The sequence below is a fragment of the Gymnoscopelus microlampas genome, assembly GCF_963454915.1.
Source record: "Gymnoscopelus microlampas genome assembly, chromosome: 7".
NCBI lineage: Eukaryota > Metazoa > Chordata > Actinopteri > Myctophiformes > Myctophidae > Gymnoscopelus > Gymnoscopelus microlampas.
In genome coordinates, this window is record NC_139944.1 from 42,499,145 (window position 1) to 42,521,461 (window position 22,317).

The 22,317-nt window shown below is 41.4% G+C and overlaps 1 protein-coding gene across 1 annotated transcript in view; it reads right to left on the reverse strand.

Annotated features, from left to right (window-relative positions):
* The window catches only part of quob (quattro b), a 47,262-nt gene extending 26,321 nt beyond the window's left edge, over window positions 1-20,941 (reverse strand). Inside the window, exons 1-3 of the mRNA XM_084063051.1 lie at window positions 20,460-20,941; window positions 4,799-4,996; window positions 1,909-3,490 (exon numbers count right to left, since the gene is read on the reverse strand). Coding sequence (XP_083919177.1) covers window positions 1,909-3,490; window positions 4,799-4,996; window positions 20,460-20,462 — 1,783 coding nt within the window. The 5' untranslated portion in view covers window positions 20,463-20,941. The remainder of the gene's footprint in view (window positions 1-1,908; window positions 3,491-4,798; window positions 4,997-20,459) is intronic.
* Window positions 20,942-22,317: the final 1,376 nt, after the last annotated feature.

The window sequence follows — 22,317 nt, forward strand, 5'->3', positions numbered from 1 at the left end:
TTAGTCCTATTTTATACCTCGGCTATTTGAAAATAGCAGATCTACAAGATCACACCGCGTCGCATCGCGTTGTGAGCTTGTAGATCGTCTATTTTCAAACATTTCAGTACTTTTACTTTTGGTACTTTAAGTACATTTTTATACCAATACTTTTGTACTTTTACTCAAGTAAATGTTCAACAGTATACTTCAACACTGTAAAAAGAAGTAATCAATAATGCAGTATTGATACTTTTACTTAAGCAAAACATTTGAGTACTTTTTCCACCACTGATTATAACTATGGAGGAGTTCGTTTTCAGCATGCAACATAATTTGAATGTATTTTTAAATTCATCAGAGGACAAAGTCCCTTCTACACCGAAGGCATTTCATGAGAAAAACAATAGAAAGAATCCTGTTTATACTGGTCGTTGCTATAATTGCTGACTTGTAATATCCTGTCCAGCAACCTCTGCCCTCTTAATACTGCGAGTAATTCTTCACGAGAGGGATTTTTCTCAAGCCATAACTCTCAACAGTCCTCTTTCAACATGGACCTATACCCAACACAGCTGCACCACTGTGCACAGACAGCTTTTTAAAACGCTGGACATGGTTTCTGTAACAAAACACTGCTGGCCCGACTAAGCTTGGCTTTGATTTCAGACATCCTAATTGGCCCCTCTTTAAAGCACACACAGTGTTGTCTGTGTTCACTCTCATGGCTGCTTTAATAGTCTACGACAAGCATACTGTATCTCCACTTGAGATGTCAAGTTGTTCTTCTATGGGTGTGAGGGCTGAGGGTGCACATGCACAATGTCCATTTTCACACTTTTACATTGAAATTAACTGTATTTTACTGTGATGTACACATTATCGTCGCTGTCGGGCAGAAACCTCGTATCTCCATACTTCATCATCCAAGAGTGTCACACAAAAGTAGTGAAAATAGCATATCTACTGTACAAGCTTACAACGTGTCGCGACGCATTGTAAGCTTGTAGATCGGCTATTTTAACTATTCAATTAAAATAGTTATAATGATAATAATAAACAGGATAGGTTTCCAACCAACAGCGCCGACAGGCAGCTTCCTCCTGCCTGATAAGCTGTCCACAGTTGGCACACAGGCCCTCCAGTGGAATGAAGGGTGGCAGGCTATTTCTGTCCCCTTGGTACAAGGAATGACGTGAATGCTGCCATTCTACTCTGTGGAAGCCACAGAGAGCCGAGGAGAGGAGGAATCCCCCTGTGAAACATCATACTCAAGTCCGACCTAATGCCCTCTGAACCCTCTCATTCTAAAGTGCCCCCTCATGAACCGTGACCCCCTCGACACTACGGAGCACACACTCCCCAAAGCACTGGAGGTCACTGGAGGTCACAGTTGGAGTTTCAATCAGTCTGTTTCGACAGAGTGGGTTCAGCGGCCCTTAGAGCAAGCGGCGCGTAATAAAAATCAGCTGGTTATGCAGTAATAATCGTAATCATAACAATCATAATAATCATAATAATTATTATCATTATATTGCACTAACTGTGTATGTGAGTGTTTCATTGCCCTCTGGCAATAAAACACTGATGTTTTTATTACTTATTACTTTATTACTTTTAAAAAAGCCACTTAAAAATATTTAAACTTTTGGCCTGGACCGCTGGTTTAGCGGTCCAGGCCAAAAGGCTCAGTGTAGCTCGGCAGCGCGCTGCGGGTTCGACTCCCAATCCCGACGGCCTTTGCTGCATGTCACTCCCCATCTTAGACTCTCCCCATTTCCTGTTAAAGATGTTTAAACTTTAGGCCTAACTCTTTGACTCATTTATGTGACATGATACACGTTCAACATACGCTCTGCCAGTATTATTATTAAAACATTTACATTTCTATCTCTGAGCGGCTATCAAACACACCCTCGTATTATTTACCTTTTTTACTGCAGTGTCGCCTGTCCATCTTTGGAGAAACCACCAGACCCAGATCTGTGTCTTTCTGACACTTCAGTAGGTTGGGTATCATTTCAGGACAGATATCACTGTAGCTCCTGTTGTTGGCTTTGTGGAGAAGCGGACTTCCTTTGACTATCTCCGACACCGTGGACAGAGACCTGAGTTTGGCTTTGTGTTTCCCCGAGGGTTTAATCGCCTCCGCCATCTGGAATGCTTTAATGCTGCCATCACAGGCCTCATGAGGAGGCTGAGGAGGAGCACCTGGCATTAGATGCCCCTTAGAGTTATGTCCTACTTGGTGGGAAATCGGATGTCTCTGTGCTTCCTGGCTATAGTCTCCACCAGGGGGTAATATATGAGCAACGGGCAATTCCCTCATTGCGTTTCCTGATTCCAAACCACTGGGTGGTTGTTTGTGGGGTGGCACAAAAGGTGGCATCGTTGTTTCACAGCATTGTCCATTTTCCTGTGGCTCATGGCTTATGGTTGCTTCGTCACAGTGGTTATAAGACGTGCCTTGCTCATCCCTGTGAACCGCGTTTGTGTTCTGGGATCCAGACTCCAGCTCTTCACTAAGGCCCACCTCGTCCAGGGCAGCCAGGAGATCGACACTTCCCTTCTCAAAAGGGACTGGGTTCCGTAAAGCTGCCATGTAAGAATCTCTATACCTACATTTCAACTCTTGGTCAGTAGGTTCATGTCCCCCCAGCTTCCTCTGACTGCAGGGCGTGCAGGGCTCCGCTGAGTATTTTAGAGTACGTCCACAGGGGGCACTGTTGCCTGTAGGTATAGGTGGAGGTGGCCTGACTGGTTTGAACAAAAGAGGTGCAGTAGGACTTGGAGTACTGTCCACTTTTGCCAAAGCCTCCTTCTCCTTGGCAAAATCAACAAGGTCCACATAGTCACCCTCTATCTCACGATAGTTCCGACTGTCCCAGGTATTGGGTGAAACCCATCCCACGGGCTTGGTTTGGGTTGTGGAGAGTATTTTGGGGACACGTTTGTCACGTTCCATTTTGATAAGTTTTGAGGAACTATCCCCGAGTCTCAAAGACACAGAGATTCTGTCCCTTGAAGGAAGAATCATGTTCTCCAAAGGGAGGGTGGACGAGTTGAAATGGGAAGGCACTGACAGGTGTTTCGACTCAACGGGAGCTTCACGGGTGACAGAAGGAGTGGGCATGGTCTTGGGCTTATCTAAAAACTCTGGAATGGCTACCTTAACCCAGGGCAACTTTATTATTCCTTGGTCTGTGGAGAGCAAGCAACGTGAGAGCCGTGTCCCATGGCGTCCTTCGTTGATTTCTTGCAGCCAGTCTTCAGTGAAGATGCAAGGGTAGGACGTCTCGGGGATCGGCGTCTCGTCCACTTCACGACACCCCTCTTCCAGAAGGCATTTGAGGACAATGCGTGCTGCTTGGTCCCCAAACGGTTCCACCTGGAGGTAGAAGTCCCCTGGACGCAGTAGCAGAGGGTTGAGAGGAGCTAGCTGGATGACGGTTTTGTCATGAAGACACAGCGGCCATCCCTCACAGCGGAAAAGTACATCTGAGTATGTCGCCTGAGTAGAGATATAAAAGAGAGTGGTTTCAGGGGGTGTTCTGAATTTAGTAGCTCCTGAACCCCATGGCTTACTGTCAGTGGTAGACTATAGAGAATGAGTAGCTGGATAAAACTCAGGTGAGATGGCAACTCTACACAAGGAAATTACAGGAAAAAATGTTAAGTGCATTGAAGACTAGTATCAGCACACTCGGTGAACAGCATCTTGCCCAAAATGTCCATGTGGCAATTAAAAAGTCAACTTGGAATGCTGTCCTTGTTTATTTAGTTTGAAATGGGCACTATTTACCATCTCTCCTGAATTGAATTTGATAATAAATGGAGGAGACATAAACTCCCATTTAACCCCATGTCATATTAATGAATAACTTAGTTGAACCCTGGATTTAGCCAGAAAATAGTGTCCTTAAATACACTGTTGAAATAAATCCGTTGTGCTCGAGCTGAAGTGAATAGCGAGCTTAAACTGTCTTATCTCACGTGCACATCTGGGCATAGTGCCACTATAAATAATTGGAATCCATGCAATACAAAACATCTTAAAAGTAGGCACAGGGCAAGTAATCTCTTTAAATCAAAGTAAACACTAAACTTCACTCTAAGTTAATTATGTCTGATGATCCAAAACCCTCCTCATATATAGCATACTTTGACAGCAAATTTTGATTTAGTTTTAGTCATAGTCTTTTGAATCAAATTCCATTTAGTTTTAGTCATATTTTAGTCATCTGAAATGTTTTACTGTTAGTCTAGTTTTAGTCGTCTAAATATCATAAGATTATAGTCGACTAAATCTACAGTTGATTTAGTCGACAAAAATGTATTTTGGCGGTGCCTTGATGGCGTCGTAATGGCTGATTTTACACTTGGTTGCATGCTGAAAATAGCCAATCTACAAGCTCACAACGCGTCGCAGCGCGACGCGTTGTGACCTTGTAGATCTGCTATTTTCAGAGCGCAACACCTGAGCTCAACCAAACATAAAATGACTTGACTTTTAGTTCTACTGGATCTCTTCTCCACTCGTCCCTCCCTAACATTGTCTAGTTTTTATTTGTTGACGAAATTGTCAATATATTTAGTCTTAGTGTTAGTCATCATAGCTTAGTTTTTTTTTAGTTTTCGTCAGTGATAAAAGGTAGTCGACGAACATTTTTCGTCATAGTTTTAGTCGACGAAATCAACACTGTAGAATACTATCTCTATAAACTGATTTAATAGATGTTGATATGCCAGATCTGTTCATATGAAGTGTGAGTTTGTGTGAATCTGTACGTATACAGCACACTTGCATGGTATTACTCACACATGCCGCCTGTTGCACACTCTCGAGGAGATGTTTGGAGGGAATGAGGAAGTCCAGCAGGCAGTGCAACGCGTCGCCGTGGTAACGCTCCTCGATGGTACGGAACAGCTGGCAGAGGACGACGGACGCCGTAGCCTCAAAGGGCGGGAACAGAGCCGACAGGGCGCTCTGGATGGACGAGTCCAGAGATTCTGGGTTCTGGAGAACAGAAAGAAAGGTACAGGTCAGGAGATCAGAGTTCACGTGACCTTGATGGGTTGAGTGTCTGACTGAAAACAAAACCGTTGGAGGAGATACGTTTACTGGCAAGTGGCAACCAACCAAGTGCCAGCAGCTCTATCTTGCAAAGTGTACAATTTTCATTCCAACCCACAGGAAACGAGCCTCCCTGTAAACTAATACAAGCAGAAACAAAAACAAATGAACACATGACCCAGATGCAGATTTTTTGACAAAGAGTTACCTAGAAACATGAGTTAAAGAGTAACCCAATATGACCCAAGTCTTTTGTGCCAGTAACCTGGCCCCTCAGCCACATTAACCCTGACATCCCTATTTTGAACACAAACAGTCTATAGTATCCTTAATTTATACACACTGGACGCCAGTATAATGCAAAAAAAATAGCAGATATATAATCTCACAAGTGGTTAAAGGGATAGTTCAGCGGTTCCGGTAGGAGACACAAAGAGTCTCCTTGGTGTCTCCTACCGGAACCACTGCCTGTCATCAAATTATTGGCTTAGGAATGCGCCAGAAACAAAAACATATCCATGAATTCAAGTCTCCATGGGGTGACTAATCTATAGAAAAAAAGTATTTTTGGGGTGAACTATCCCTTTAAATATCTTCCTAATATGCTTTCCATACATTTGTATTTGACATTTGACACCAGAACAATCAAGAAATGTTGGCGTGATGTTTTAATGTCATGGCTTGTCCTCCACATCCAAGTATACAATTAACTTCATCTCTTAACATGAAGCAGATGGTTGTCAGAGCAGATGTGATAGCCATAAACCAACACTTTATTTGAAAAGGTACCTGATGAGAACTACAGATGTATGCTAGATGGAGCACACAGTGTGCAGTGTGCACCGTCTTTGATTTCAAGGTATATTTTATGCTTAATCACCCCCGAACTGGAAAATGTATGTAGCGCTCAACAACTGCATTCATCATTTGTTTTAAAATCTGTTTATAGATTTGATGAGCATATCATCAAATCGTGTACGCATTATTATATACTTCCAGTCTGTCTGAACCATTTTCCATCAAACGTTTTGAAGTAGTCAAGTCAGTAGCTGATGTCGCGCTTCCATCTCTTCTTAATTTCTTGAAATGAGATGCCTAACCAGATGAACCCTAGCGACTAGCGTCCCTATTCTGGGAGGAACATTCAGTGAAAATAGCAGATCTACTAGCTCACACCGCGATGCCGTGACGCATTGTGACCTTGAAGATCGCCATTTGGGGATTAGAAATTTGGTGTGGAGGGGAAAAAAGTAAGGAACAAAGTAGTAACCCCTGGAGGAACCCGATCAACTAAGTATATACAGTACTGTGTGGGGGTTTAAATTTAAATTAGTACACAGTCCTGGTTGTGTTTATGTGATGTAAAACATCTTGCGTAAAAACAGAACATTTTGCAATCCTGAATACATAAATCTAGGTATTTGACCAGAAGGATGATTTCATCTCCTACTTTCTATTAACAGCAAATTAACTTTCTGTGTCAGTGCAGTCAATTCTTATCCTAATACATTTCATACGTAGTAGTCTGCCTAGAATGCATGAATGCATACATACATACTTTATGTGAAATGAACTGTATGTTCTCTATATGTCTGCCACGGAAGGTCACTTTCAAAGGCTGGTGTCTGTTCGGACATTTGATTAGTGCTGACAGCACTGCATCGACCAAAGAATGTCCACATGACCGAGGAACATCCAAAAACATAAAACCACACGACAGATATATTTTCTTGGCCTCTTATGTAGCGAACAGTACTTTGGAATGCCTTTAACCAATGCCAGCTTTATACTTTCTGCAACCAAAAAGAAAAAGTGAAATACTTTTCAGTATGAGCATATTAAATATATATATGCTCATGGGATGCTCATGGGATTTTGGGATCATCTGCGTTTAGTGAAGTCGACAGTACAGTACCTACTGTACTCACAGGGTTCAATTCGTTTAAAAAAAAGAAAGGGAAAAAAAGAATCATGTGGATCTCGGGATCCACAGGGGAACGATGTGGCTCCGATGTGGATTTCAGACTGAGAGCGGTCAGAGCAACATTGACATCCATTGTCCCAAGTTAATATTTCATTGAAAACAACGTGTGGAGCAACTTCTGTGGCCCACTGGAAGTGTGCATACAAAGTTTGGCATTGGTCGGCCCAGTGGTTTACAAGATGCACAAACACACAGACACAAACACAAACTCAACTTAAGCCCTATACTTTGTCATAGGACACATAGCGAAAATAGCCGACCTACAAGCTCAAAATGCGTTGCATTGTGACACATTGTGACACATTGTGTGAGCTTGATCTACTATTTTCACTCATTTTGACGCATAGATTTTTCATTCAATTGTTAAATTGTGATATACTAAAAAAATACCAGACATTTCCCTAAAGGAAATGCATGGCCTATTTAATATATATATATATATATATATATATATATATATATATATATATATATATATATATATATATATATATATATATATATATATACACACACACACACATGTGTGTGTGTACTGTATATTTCCCCCCATCCCCCCAAGCAAATTGAACTGTCTACTCAGCCATTTTCACCTGTAACAACACGATCATTAGAACATAAGGGCAAATACATCAACAATCCACCCAGCGAGTGTTTGCTCTGTTTCATCTTCTGCCCTTCTGCTAGATGAGCGGCACATGGAGAAGAAAAGAGAGAAAAAAGAAAATTGCCATTTTCAGAACATCAAGGTGGCATTTGATTGGACCTCATCACAACCCCTTCAGCAGTACGTTGGTATGATTAAATCTGTCATGCCTGCGTATGTGAACACTTGTTTCATGTTGGGCCAAGTTCCACCTCATTTAAGCTGGTATACTTCAAGTGGGCAAGGGTCAGGTTCTGATCTTACTCAAACAGACAAGATCCAACAAAGAAACGTCTGGTCCTGCTCATGAGTCCCAAAGTGAAGCTGTGTAAAAGGACACCGTTTCTCTGTTAGGAGTCACGCTTGGTGCTAATGTTTACGGCATGGACATGTCTACTTCACATAACCATGCTCATAAGAATTAGGCCTGTTGAACCAGGCCCTGGCCATAGGCTACCAGAGCCAGCTGTGGCCAACGGTCGTGTCCAAACAAAACACACGGAAGCAATTGAGAGGGGAAAGATTGAAGCCATCCTTTGTGCCGTTTTCAAAGGTGAGCGAGCAGAACTGCAGAAGACATAACGAAATATTGTTTGTGAAGTGGTAAGGCGGAAACGTCAACACAGATTCAGGTTATATTCACACTTCTCTTACACAGTGATCAAGTCAATGTCATCTTTTTATGAGGAATACACTGTCACCGCCCAAAAGCAGCTCAGGAGTCTTTTGATACACTGTATAAAGTGTGTGTGTGCTAGCATCTACACATTTTGTTGAAAGTATCCATTATTGCTTGCTTTGTTAAACATATCAAACAATACGTATATAGGCATTCTGTTATATCATCATAAAATATTATAGAGTATAAGTATAGAAATCCAGGGTCTGGCATGAGTGAGAGTGAGACTTGTATGTATATTTTTGTTTTGATAGAGACTTAGAGATATTGTTTTAGAGTACTATTATATTAGGTGTTTTTTGTTTGTTTGTTTGTTTGTTTGTTTTACTTAAGTTGGAAAAGCTAATGAGTTTGAATGAAGTCCTGGTGTGCCTAATGTCTAACTATTTTATTTAACAGTCAGTGTGTGTGTGAGATACATGTATATTGATTCCAATGAATATTTATTCAGAATAAGCCTCACCCTGAGGCTTATTCACGTGAGAAAAGCATAATAACCGAGCCACCTATTTTGAAGCACTACAGGTCTGGAGCCAGCTAGCAAGTAGCAATAGGCATGTTATTCATGCCATCATTTCACTGTTCCCTCCCTGCAGCGTCTCTCTCCCACTCCTCAAAGAGCTCTGTTTTTAGCCCATTCCTCATTTAGCTAACTGGTCTCACCAAGACCACAGACTGGCGTGGCCCAGTGTAAACATACTCAGCACTGTCAGCAGTCATTTCAAAGAGACCTCACACTGGCCAGCATTGGGACTATGCTACGCTGACCTCTATTTTGCTAACCGTGCTAATGTGACTGCCTGGATTATGAATAAGGTTCATCTGTAAAAACAAAACTCAATTTGCAAAAAGTCATGAACTGTCTGGAACCAAATTAAAGCCAGCAAGTTTATCTTTTTTATGTTTTTATTTTTTAACTGATTAGATTTTTTTTTTACAAATGCCTGTGAGACTACAGACTAGTCTTCTCCAGAATTATTACCAGTGTTATGTTGGATGTAAATATTGCCATAGCCATGCCAGTGTCAATATTTGAATAATGACAGTCAGTCTTTTGTATCTCTTGGAAACATTACATGGCCTCAGCAGAAAAGAATGCATCCTTTTTGTGATCGTGCACATCTGTCACAATAGATTATGCACTGGAGAACAAAATACCTTTGAGGCTGGTCCTTGCGTGGTAATGCATCACAGCTGTTAAGAATTTGATTCAACTTCTACTGTATGTCTCAAAGCTAACAGTGGACGCCTTTTTCCCAGTATGCAAGTGAATTGTGATATTTTAATTCATGTTCGGTTCAGAGTCTACGCATGTGCTACAGTGCTACAGACATAACATCATTGTATTAACAATTTTATGGCGCAAACTCCCGTCCCACATGAAGATAGAAAACAATCCCAGGCAGTTTTGCAATCAATCATCCTTAGCAAATAAGTCCTAAATAAGTGTCTTCATTTCTCATTGCACCAAACATGGCTTTAGAAATGTCTCCAATGAAATGTCTCCTTGAGTTTGAAGCTAAACGGCTCTTTTAATATGGTTCCCGGTTGACATTGATGAAAGACAAGTTCTGGATACAGTTATTTTTCCCCCTGGCCCATCATCATGGGTGGTTCAGTTGTCTGTATCTCTGTGAATGAACAGTCAGAAACATAGCTCAGTTGGACACTGTTCACACAGACGAGCTAGAGCCAGGTGAACTTGGAAGAGAGGTGAAGTAGTCAGTGTTATGACTTCATTAGTATCCCATTGCTTCCCATTACTTCTCCCTAGGAGAAGATATACTGTTAACAGACCATTTTTGGTATTGTGCTCTAATGTTACAATGTTTCTTTTGACCCTCAACCGGCACCAACATATTGTACATAATACCCAAATACCCATAAAGCACACTTTCATTGTCTGAAGCCCATGTGCTATAAGCAGCTAAAACAAAGAGAAACGCCCATGCAAATCCCTCTGCTTGAAAACAATGGTAAAACAATGGTACAACACATCAATCCATTTGCTGCTTTGTTTATATCATAGGAGCATTAATGTGTTCATTTCACAGAGAAGATCTTGTACCTGTATTTAGGCCAGATGCTGGACATCAAGGCAAATATCAAGGAGAAGACGGTAAACACATCCGCACACTGGTTTAAAGCTCCTAAAATGTATTTTCTTTAACCCATTTTGACCAGGGACGCATCTCTGACATTTTAGATTTCTTTGGCTATTCAAAAATAGCAGATATACAAGCTCATGGTGCGGCACTGAGCAAAGATTTGAGTTTGCTTAAAAATATATAATATATTCAAAATGTTCACGATTTCTCAAAAAATAGCAGATCTACAAACTCATAGCACTCGGTGCCACGCTGTGAGCTTGTATATCTGCTATTTTTGAATAGCCAAAGAAATCTAAAAATGACACAGATGCGTTCCCGGTCTTAATGGGGCAACGTTTCGACCTCATAGGTCTTCATCAGGCAATGACTCCTTGCTCACAGCCATTATGTTCAACCCCATTAACACCCAGAGACTATCACTGACCAACATGTGTATGATAACAACAAAGTACAGTGCAACATCATGGCAGTGTAATCTGGCTGAGGAATGGTGTTGTTAGTGTGTCTCAGAGGACTTTTATTCCCACAGATGGTTTGTGCAGGGAGCATTTAATCAAGCTTGAATGTGGTGGAACCTAATTAATGTTCACCTGCGGAGACAGAGGGGTTTGATCTGCATCCAGCTGACTGACACATTCCTTTAGGAGTGAAATAAATAATGATCAAAAGCAAATTAATCAAATAAAATTGTAGTAATCAAATAATAATTTTAGTGACTGATGTGTGATTTACGACTTCAGCAAAACGTGAACGTCTATTCCATATTATAAAGGAAAAGTTGTTTTTGATTGCTGGGAAAAGTATTTATTTAGCAATTTCAAGATGTCTGTTTGGGTTCAGATAACTTGCGATGAACATTTACCATCATCTTGTACCTTATTGCCTCATTTAAAAAAAAACATAAGGCTTCAGTTAATGTCATAGATTAATGGAATAATTGAAAAAAGAAAATCTATTGGTTAAGCCATAATGAAGACAATTATAAATTGCTGCCATACATTACATTGATGCCCCACCTCCCAATAAATGTATGTGATAGAGAATAATGATGGCTTTGCCTCTGCCTGCTATTGTCCAGTGTTCTATTCAACAAGCGCTGGGCTCTTGAAGAATCTCATTCTCTATCAATTGTCATTGTCTGACATGGCTTGACTTGCTGGAGTGTACGGGACTAGACAGAGGCATCTGTTATAAAGGTCTGATCCCTCTTTGTCCTATACCACAGAGAGCCTCAGGTGATCTGTGCTATAGCGAGGACTTTGGAGATAATTACAGGTTCCTCTATTGGTCTTAAGACATTGCCTCGGGCTTTGGTCAAAGAAAGTCGGATTTCAGCTGCAATGTAAACAGGGTGTTGAGACGTCATTGCACAATGTACGTACTGCAATTTGAACCCATTAAGACCGAGGGAAGCATCTCTGTCATTTTAGATTTATTTGGCTATTCAAAAATAGCAGATGTGCAAGCTCATAGCACCGAGTGCCGCGCTATGAGCTTGTAGATCTCCTATTTTTGAAAATGTGTGCAAATCTTTACAAATGTCTTCTAAATCCTGTTGTTATATCAGTGGTGCACCAACTTTTCCATGTCAAGGACCCCCAAAATGATATGTATTTGGCCGCGGACTCCCATCTCAAAATATGTTGTTCCAGGGACCCCCCAGAAGCACAGATCAGAGTTATAAATGTTCGCTTTAAAACATATGTATAGAGATTTGCACACATTTTCCACGATTTTTCAAAAAATAGCAGATTTACAAGTTCATAGCTAGGAGCTTGTAGATCTTCTATTTTTGAATAGCCAAAGAAATCTTGAGATGACACAGATGCGTTCCCGGTCTTAATGGATTAAGCGCCAACATTGGCAACAAAAAGGTCAAAAAGCTTAAAGAAGGTTAGCTACCTGCATTTTGCTTATCATGGATTAACTTAAACTAAATGACCCTGTCCTTTTGTGTGACAGGCTGCTGGGATTTGCTGATGTCTCGCTCTCGACTAATCATCATATTTTTCTGAAACCTCAGTAAATGATGGATATCATCTTCAGAGAAATAAACCCTCAAGCCCAGGAACGCAGACTTCCTGTAAGTCGTAAGATTTATCTGACTTACAGGAGCTATTTAACCAGATCAGCAGTGACCGGACAGTAGGCCTGTTGACTCATTTCAGTGTGAACTTTTAGACACCACCGACCCATTCATAACAACATCAAATTGTTTAGTCTGAGTTGGATATGAGGTCATATGGTGGGACATAAAACAATCACACAGTTCTCCTCCCAAAACAAGCAGTGACTAATATAAACACAAATGATCCTATCAGAGAAAGTATAAATACAGTTTCAGGAGGGCAGATGGACCTTTGTGAATTCATCACCACAGAGATTATATAGATAAGATAAGATAAAACTTTCCCAGGGGGAAAATTCATGTCTCAGGTGTCAGAGATAATCTTACTGGCAATTCTTTCAAGGTTTCTTGTTAGCAGAGGCTTATCCAAAAGGTTTGCATTTAGATCTTGTAGTAATGATGATAAATATAATAATGCATTCAGGTATCATGAAACCAGGTTTTCTGTGTTACAACCCCCAACCCCCCTTTCTTTCTTAGAGAACCGGTAACTCGCGTTGATTGGTACAGTATGGTCTTTGTGCGGTTCACTTCTTGTACAACTCTGACCAGAGCTTTCTTTGGCACATCGCTGAACTATAAGCCATCTTAAATACTTTCAACACTGCCTGCCCAATAAAAAAAGGCCCCCACGGGACGAACCCCAACACCCATCTACCTACTCACCCCTAACAACCGGAGTGTGTGCGACTTCTATAGTTGCTTTGGCTGAGCCTGCATGTATTCCAGTGGTTTTATAGTTCCAAAGAAAGCAGTCTACACTCCTGAAGTTAAGAGGCCACATAAATACTGTAGTGTCTCGAGTTTCTGGTGTTGTATTGCCTTTGTCCTCACACCTCATAAGGTTGCAGTATTAAAAGCATTTCTCTGTGGGTGAGCTGAGATTCAAAGATCAGGATGTAGAGATGTTTGAGGCGCTGCAGAATTCCACATTTAATTACACGTCCTGTCACAAACGGAATGTTTGTGCCAGCAAGATTCTAGGTTCTTAATGTCAATAGGCTTATATTTACAGAGCAACCAGAATCCGAGTGTGAAGGAATTAGTTAAACACTGGAGGCAGTACTACAGTCATTTGTCATACAGGAATTATGGCGGCTGTTTAATCTTGGATGACAATGAGCTGGATAATTGGATCCTGCTGTCATGTCTGTGGACATCAACCATATTGACTAATACTTCACCAGCAGTTCAAGGTAATTTAAAAGCTCTGGATTGATTCAAGTTCTACCTCACTCCTATTTTAGCCAAGGTTATTACACAGTGAACGTTCTTCACAACGACCCTGGAAGCTCTCCCACCATGCACTGAGAAATTGTCAGTGAAAATTGCATCCATTGCTACTCTGAGGGTGTACAAAATGATGTAACCAAAATGACCCCTACAGGCCCATTTGGCTACACAGAGTTAAAATAACACTGAGGTGTTTACTGTGTGCCAGTTCCAAGGCTGTGGTTAGAAAAGGGAGATTGAGCACTGTTCTCACTGTGGAAAAATCAATCTGGACAACACAGCATCGGGTCCATTGCATGTGATGGTGGAGCAGCGCACCTGCTGCCAGCCTAAAGTCAAACTGCACATTGCCTTGCCAGTTGCCAGGATGCAAAGCAAGGTCTCTGCTGCTGGGTTACGCATGCAAATTCTAAACCTCAAAAAGCTGTCTGAAACAAAAACAACAATACAAATCAACAACAACAACCTGAAGGCCTCACATCTACTGTAGTGAAACATCCCCAAGCAAACATGCAACAATTTGAAAAAAGAAATAGTCCTTGGAAAACCTCCAGCATTAGAGACACACCCACTTAACATGACTTAACACATTCTCTATGTTCTCATCTCCCTTTTCACTAAAGCATTTACTAAAGTCAGAATGTCAGGAAAAACTTATTTTCAGAAGAGGAAAAGTGAAATCTATGATAGGGTTTGGGGCCCTTTTACCCAACTCTTAAGAGATGTTGACGTGTCGGACATGCTTCGAAGCGAAAGGATGATAATGTAAATATCTCATGAACTGATGTGACTTTATGCACTTTATTGGATGCTGTTGCATTTGCCCTTTGTGTTGATCTGATTTATTTTCAATTATTTTCATTTTATTTTATTGATTTCTGTTAGGTGTCTGGTCTTTTTTTGTTTTTTTGTTTCTGCTTCTATGTAAAGTATGTCTAAAGGATTGTGTAAAGTTTGCCTTGTCGTGTCTTATACATCTGTTTAAAGACAATAAACAAATAGTTTAAAAAAGAAAAATAGAAATAAAAAGACCAAGTTACAATACGTACTGTATCCACATTATGAACTTGTGAACCTCCACAGTTAAATAGGCAAAAAAGAAAAAGAGTTTTGCTGAAGATGGTGAGGATAATGTCTATCAACAAATAGCCCATAAAGTCCTAATAGTGGTGATAATATGTGGTGGTTGGATGGTAAGAGAGCTGGGGGTGTTTAAGGAATGTACAGAATGGCTGTGGCATTCACAGCTCTTCATTCTTGAGTCGGGACACATTTTCTTGGAGGGCAAAAACCTTTTCTAGCACAAAACACAGTGTGGGTTTGTAGACTACTCTCCATGTGGCTTCAACATCTGTCGGATAACAAGATAGACAACACCGTGCTATCCGTGCCCTTGGACAGCAGTCATAATTTTCAACGATAAGCCGTCCCCAGTTGTGTGAATCCCCCTCCTCTGTTGTTTACATAAGGTTGAGGTTGAGTTTTATGGTTGGGTTTACAGTAAATTCAACCCAGGAAAACTAAACTATTGTTGTGAAAACTAATTGTGTGATGACCACAGTTGAACCGTCCCCCCCATAAAAGAAGCCACAATGTTGCTCTTTTTAAAACTTTACTGTAGGGGGGAGGAAGTGACAATTGTTATTGTAAATCTCTAGAAAGAATTCACAGAGAACTCACAGAGAGCCTATAGCCACTCAGCCACTTCCCCCTGAACACTTGGCAAATAGTTTAGCTTTGAAAACACTGCACAGGCTCTCTCTCTCGCGCGCGCGGTGCGTTTGACCCACTTTTGCGATGTAGATAATAAACATTGAGAATATGGTTTGCAGCACCATGACAACTCTGAAGTACTTTGGCTCACTCACTGCCTGAACCAAAATAGAAATCCGTCGTCCTCAGACACAGATGTCTGCAATCATAAAACTTTTTTTTTTGTCCTGCAAATCACATCATATTTTGCAATGGCGTTTACTTTTATTCTACAGTGGTAGGACGACTGTGGCTAACATACTACTTTTAGAGCGGCAGTGGGTTGCAGTGGCTGCCAGGAGACAGTAGTATTACAGAGAGACATGCTGACTTGTTACTGCTGGCTGGACATGGATGTCATGATGACTCACGCGTGGCTGCTTAGAGAGAGAGAGACACTGCTGACCCCAGCTAGAGGCCAGGCCAATCTGTCTACTACTAGCTAATCAACATCCACAGCCTCCTGGACACAGCGTATACTGTATAGCACTGATTTACAAATCTGACAGGGGAGTGGGTGTGAAATATTGTACTCCGTTCTGTGCTGACACAGTTACCTACAGACAGAACTATTACATGTTCTGTATACACATGCTCTGTCATTTTGGCTTCCAAACGTTGGGAATGGTCAGTGGTGTAAAGTAACTAAGTACATTTACTCAAGTACTGTACTTAAGTAAAATTTTGAGATGCTTTTACTTTACTGGAGTATTTCCTATTGTCTATACTTTTTACTTCTACTCCACTACATCTCAGAGGCAAATATTGTACTTTTACTCCACTACAATTATCTGGTTATTACTTTGCAGATATAAATTATTACATTATAAAACATAGATTAACCCCTTTAGCTCTGTTTTATACTTAGGCTATTTGAAAACTAGAACCAGGAGACCTGGTACTGCCAGACCCCTAGTGGTTGAAATCTGAATGGCCGGACTTCGCATGACGTGTGTGCAGAGGAAAAGAGGGACAGAAAAGAGGAAAAGAGGGACAGAAAAGAGGGACAGAAAAGAGGGACAGAGGGACAGACAAAGCCTCATGTAGGCCGACCCCCTGGGTCTGGCAATAACCGATCTACAAGCTCACAACGCGTCGCATCGTTGAGAACTTAGATCTGCTATTTTCAAACATTTTGGTACCTTACTGTAATTACCGGTACATTTTGATACCAATACTTGTGTACTTTTACTAAAATCAATTTCGAATTTCTGACTTTTACTTGTAACGGAGTACTTCTACATTGCAGCATGGACACTTTTACTCAAAGTAAAACATTTGAGTACTTTTCCCACCACTGGGAATGGTGAACTCAGTGCTCCGTGCATGGCGAGCTCAATTCATTGCAAATCATAGCTTTCTTCTTCACCATTTTAGGTGCATGGAAGACAGACTCGGCTCAGTGTAAACATGTTTTGGCACGGCTCAGAGCGCTTCTGAAAGCCAAGAGCAGCACTCGCTCCGGGGTTCAGCCAAATTTGCATTAACTTTGAATAAACTCCCTGCAATCCCTGCTGCAACGGATGCCGGCATTCACATTGTAAATAACATCTGCGCTTGGACTAGACCACCAGGTTTACATGTGCTTCCCCCGAGAAGAATGTATTTGACCTTGACTCTGACTGCATGGCTTTTCTATTCATGTCATACAGTAACTAAAAAGATCAGCCAGGAAAGGGTTCAGGACCATTCATGCGTGTGTATCAGTAGTGAGTGTTTACTGTAGATACATGTGCAAAGTCCAGTTCATACTCGGTACAGTAAGCTAATAGCTCTGCCTGATAGGTTAATGACTTTGAGTTGGGAGGGGGGTTGGTCAAGGAAGATAACATCAGGCACCCATTAAGACCTGGAACGCATCTGTGTCACTTTTAGATTTGAGCAAAAAAGCATTATTTTACACTTTGGCTATTCAAAAATAGCAGATCTACAAGCTCATAGCGCGGCACCGAGTGCCGTGCTACGAGCTTGTAGATCTGCTATTTTAGAAAAATCGTGAAAATGTGTGCAAATCTTTGAATATATATTGTTTAAAGCGAAAATGTTTAACTCTATTCTTTGCTCCTGGGGGGGCCCCTGGAACAAAACATTTTGAGATGGGGGTCGGCGGCCAAATACACATCATTTTCGGGGTCCTTGACATGGAAGGGTTTGAGCACCACTGATATAGAAACATAGGTTGTTCAGAAAACAGTTGGGATTTAGAAGACATTTGTAGAATCGGAACCTCAGGCCTTAATGGGTTAATGACTTTGAGTTGGGGGGGGGGGGGGGGGGGTTGGTCAAGGAAGATAACATCAGGCATGCATTAAGGAATAAACAATGCAGCCATACAAAAAAAACGAACTCCTAGGGAGCTCGGTTTGAGTCGTAACACCTGCTCAAACAACGGCAGTAGAAGATGTGAACGGAGGGACACAGTAAAGTACAGTAGTGGCCATGATGAAGCTGCCAAGTCTAGACGTCTATAAACATCCTTCCTTCCTGCTTTCTTTGAAGCCATCACTTTCTCTGGCACATTTGAACAGACTTTATGGGGTATGTCCAGTTTTTTTCTGACAAAAAAAAAAAGAAAGACATTTAGGCCTGGAGGTGGACTGTGGAGATTCAATGAAATACAATTGTAGTTTAAAAAAAATAATGATAATAATAATGCTAGAGTCTAATCTCTGGAGACTGATGGTCAGTGATGGCCACATCCTTCTCAGCTCAAGTCCACAATTATCTACTTTTAATGACTTTGGTTCGTTGACTTAAGATATTTTATGAAGATGGTGAGGATAATGGCTATCAGCAAATATCCTCCACAATTATCTACTTTTAATGACTGGTTTGTTGACTAAAGATATTTTATGAAGATGGTGAGGATAATGGCTATCAGCAAATATCCCATAAAGTCCTAAATAGTGGTGATAATACGTGGTGTAGATAGAGAGCTGGGGGTGTTTAAGGAATGCACAGAATGGCTGTGGCATTCACAGCTCTTCATTCTTGAGCCAGGACACATTTTCTTGGCAGCCAAAACCTTTTGTATCTCTAAACAGTGAGTGGGTTTGTAGACTCCTAGTCACCATGTGGACTCAACATCTGTAGGATACAACACCATGCTATCAGTGCCATATTGGAGAGTGGTATCATTTTAATTTTCAATTCTGAAAAAGAATGATGAGCAGTCCCCACTTGTGTGAATCCTCCACCTCTGTTGTGCATTAGGTTGTGGTTGTGTTTACTGTAAATTCAACCAAGGAAAATGTGACTATTGTTGTTGAAAATTATTGTGTGATGATGACCACAGCAGAATTATTCTGTTCCTGAAACAGAAACATAAAAAAGGTGTAGAGAGTTTCTCATACATAAAACATATAACAAACTGGACGTGGAATACTTTGGAGATTTAATCAAATAAAATTCTAAATTTGAATGTTAACAGTCCAGCTGTTATTGGCTGATTGACATTTGTTGCCACATCATCCTCAGCTGGAGTCCACAATTATCTACTTTTATTTGTCATTTTTACGCAACCGTAAACGCACCCAAAAAGTTCAAACGCACCACATGCCTCCAAAATACCATCTTCAAAACTATCATGCTCTTTTCTTGTGGTTTAACCATGGTCATTAATTAAACTCCATTGTGACCGGGATTAGTCCCCTATAGTCATAGAACTCCCTGCGGATTTGGTGGTTGAACCTTTTTAAAACAACCCACTGAGCTGAAGAATCACATTATGTGTGGACGCAAAAACCCTCTGTTAATATAATACTGCAAAATTACAACCCCACTCAAGAATGTGTGTCATCCACGCCAATTAAATCCTGCAAGTGCTGCAAAACAAAAGAATGTGCTGTCTGTCCCTCGTATCTGTCTCTCATATGTGAGAAGAAGGCTCATATGGTGGACTCATTTGAAACAGTCCCACCTACTGTGCTTTAGGACAACAACAAACCTTTTGAGATTGCATTGACAACATCAGCTGTGCACTGTAAAAGTCAGGTTTCACAGACTCTCTGTGTAGTAAAGTTGTTCAGTAGAGTGCTGTTCAGTGGTGGAAAAAGTACTCACATTTCTTACTTAAGTAAAAGTATCAATACTGCCATGTAGCCTACACATACCCTGTTACAAGTTAAAGTCCGGAATTCAAAATTTACTTGAGTAAAAGTACAAAAGCATTGGCATCAAAATGTACTTAAAGTACCAAAAGTAGAGTACTAACATGTTTGAAAATAGCAGATCTACAAGCTCACAACGCGTTGTGAGCTTGTAGATCGGCTATTTTCAAATAGCCTATGCATAAAATAAGGCTCAAGGGGTTAATGTATGTTTTATAATATAATAATTCATACCTGCAAAGTAACTAGTAACTAAAGTTTTCAAATAATTGTAGTGGAGTAAAAGTATAATATTTACCTCTGAGATGTAGTGGAGTAGTAAGTAAAAGTATTGAAAATTGGAAATACTACAGTAAAGTAAAAGTACCTCAAAATTGTACTTATAAGTACAGTACTTGAGTAAATGTACTTAGTTACTTTACACCACTGGTGCCGTTACACTCTTACTGCTGTACTTCCTCAAAAGCATAAAAGATACAGCACACTGAATGCCAATTACAAGGCTCTATCCGTGTAGGCTACAGAGCAAAATCAGGGGACCTGTAAAGGCTCCACTTTTTTACACACTTAACGATCAGGACTGTGCTGTGCAGTCAGTGCAGGCTTACCAAACATTAAGCTTAATTGCCAACACGACATCAGTCATGCATGAGGACCCACAGCCTCACACAACAAAGTCACTTGTCCCCAACACCACATTCACTGCAGGGCTCATTAAACACAAGGCAACAACAATAAAGGTCAAATAAAGCTGATTACTCTACCATCTTAGCAGCAGTGTGTGTCCTCTAGCCAGCTGGAAATTGGTTCATGTTTGGGATCCTCCTGATTATCCTCTCTCTCTCCAGTCAACTTCCCTCCCTGGAGACTATATGGAAGCTAGAGTCCTGTCATGTTTAGAGTATCAGCAACAGCCGCTGTGTGCCATGGGTTGAGCTATACGTCCACATGACATACAGTTGACTTGGAGTGAAACGGTGAGGTAGCTCCCATTCTTCCAAGACGTTCAAGTTAAGTGTGACTGACTGACTGACTGACTGACTGACTGAGGAACAAGCAGCAGAGAGTCACGCTGCCTGTTGATTCACTGCGGCTCTGTTGCTCTCTGTGTGCTCTGAGTGTTTAGAAAGAGGCTAAGACAGAGGGAAGGAGGGACAGAGAAAGAGAGAGAGAGAGAGAGAGAGAGAGAGAATGAGAGGGGGAGGAGAAGAAAAGCTTTCCCTTTCAGGAGGAAATCCCCCTCCAAGCTTTTCAGACTTTTCTTCTCACACTGGCACTCTGTCTCTCTCTCTCTTTCTCTCTTCCACACGCACACGCACACCCACACGCACACGCACACACACACACACGTGCGCGCGCGCACACACAGATTTGTGCGCACGCACACACATCTGTGTCTTAGTTCAATTTGGCAGAACCTGTCTAAAAAAATCTGAATGTGTATGAACACTCATTTGAATATAACCATCCCACCCACTTAGACAGTGACCTATATATACAGTAAATTCATGCAGGGTGTGCGCGCACACCCACACACACACACACACACGTGCACCCTCCTTTAGCCCTGCATCAGAGGGCTGCAGAAATCCAACCCCTCCTTTGTGGCCCCTTTTCTCTCTATTTTAATCACGGAGGGCTTTCAGGAGGGGAGTTAAGTCAGTCTTTCTCCTTCTATCTGTGTCCCGATAGTCTTCCCCTGTCTGCCCTGGGCTTTCTCATTTCCGCTCTTCAGCCTAAAACTCTCCTCTGATGGACTGCCCAGGGTCTGACTCACATCAAAGGAGAGAGACAGCAGAATGAAGGGGGCTTCCCTGCAGAAGCTCCAGCCAGGCAGCGCCGGGGCAAGTGAAGAGAGCTGCCTGGCAGGCTGCTTCCACACTACTGCAGGAATGTATACGACTACACCCTCTGGACTCTGCTGCTATGTGTCTGGGGCAGGCTGCAGGGTCAGAACAGTGTGAAACCCAAGACCCCTTCCAGAAAAGAACCTATAGCAAGACCCCTTCAAACATTCCTTGAAGGAGGAGATTGACAGACCCCTGTTTGTTTTTCTTTGCCCCGTGTCAAAATAAGTCAAATCAATATGCCCAGCGACGTCGCTTTGACGTAGGGGTTCTCGGTTGGTCTCTCCACATCCATTTCGCATTTGACCGATATCAAATCCAGACCCTCAAGTGATGTTATGTGTGAGAGAATTAAACTTTTCTATATTGTAATGAAATGAAAATGGAGGCAGAAGAATATTCAACAGGTTGCAGATGCAGAGCTGTGAAGTATAAGGAGGGTTCATAACATGTCTCTCTATCTGTGGTTTCAGCAGTCACTCAAACATTCCTCACATGTTTTGCTTTCAGACAGAGAAAAAAACATGCTAATTTGTCTTTCGCACCAAGCCACAAAATATGTAGGTTAACTTCTTCAAATGTGGGAACTGCACCTATCTATCTTTCACTCCCTCACAACATATTTTTCTTTCTTTCTTTCTTTCTTTCTTTCGTTCTTTAAGTTCTTTCTTTCTTACTTTTTCTTTCCCCCTCCTCTCTGGCTTGGCAGAGGGCTAGACCCTGCTTGCCTGAGGTTTTGGCAGATGTTTCTAGATGTGTCCTAACAGAGAGTGAG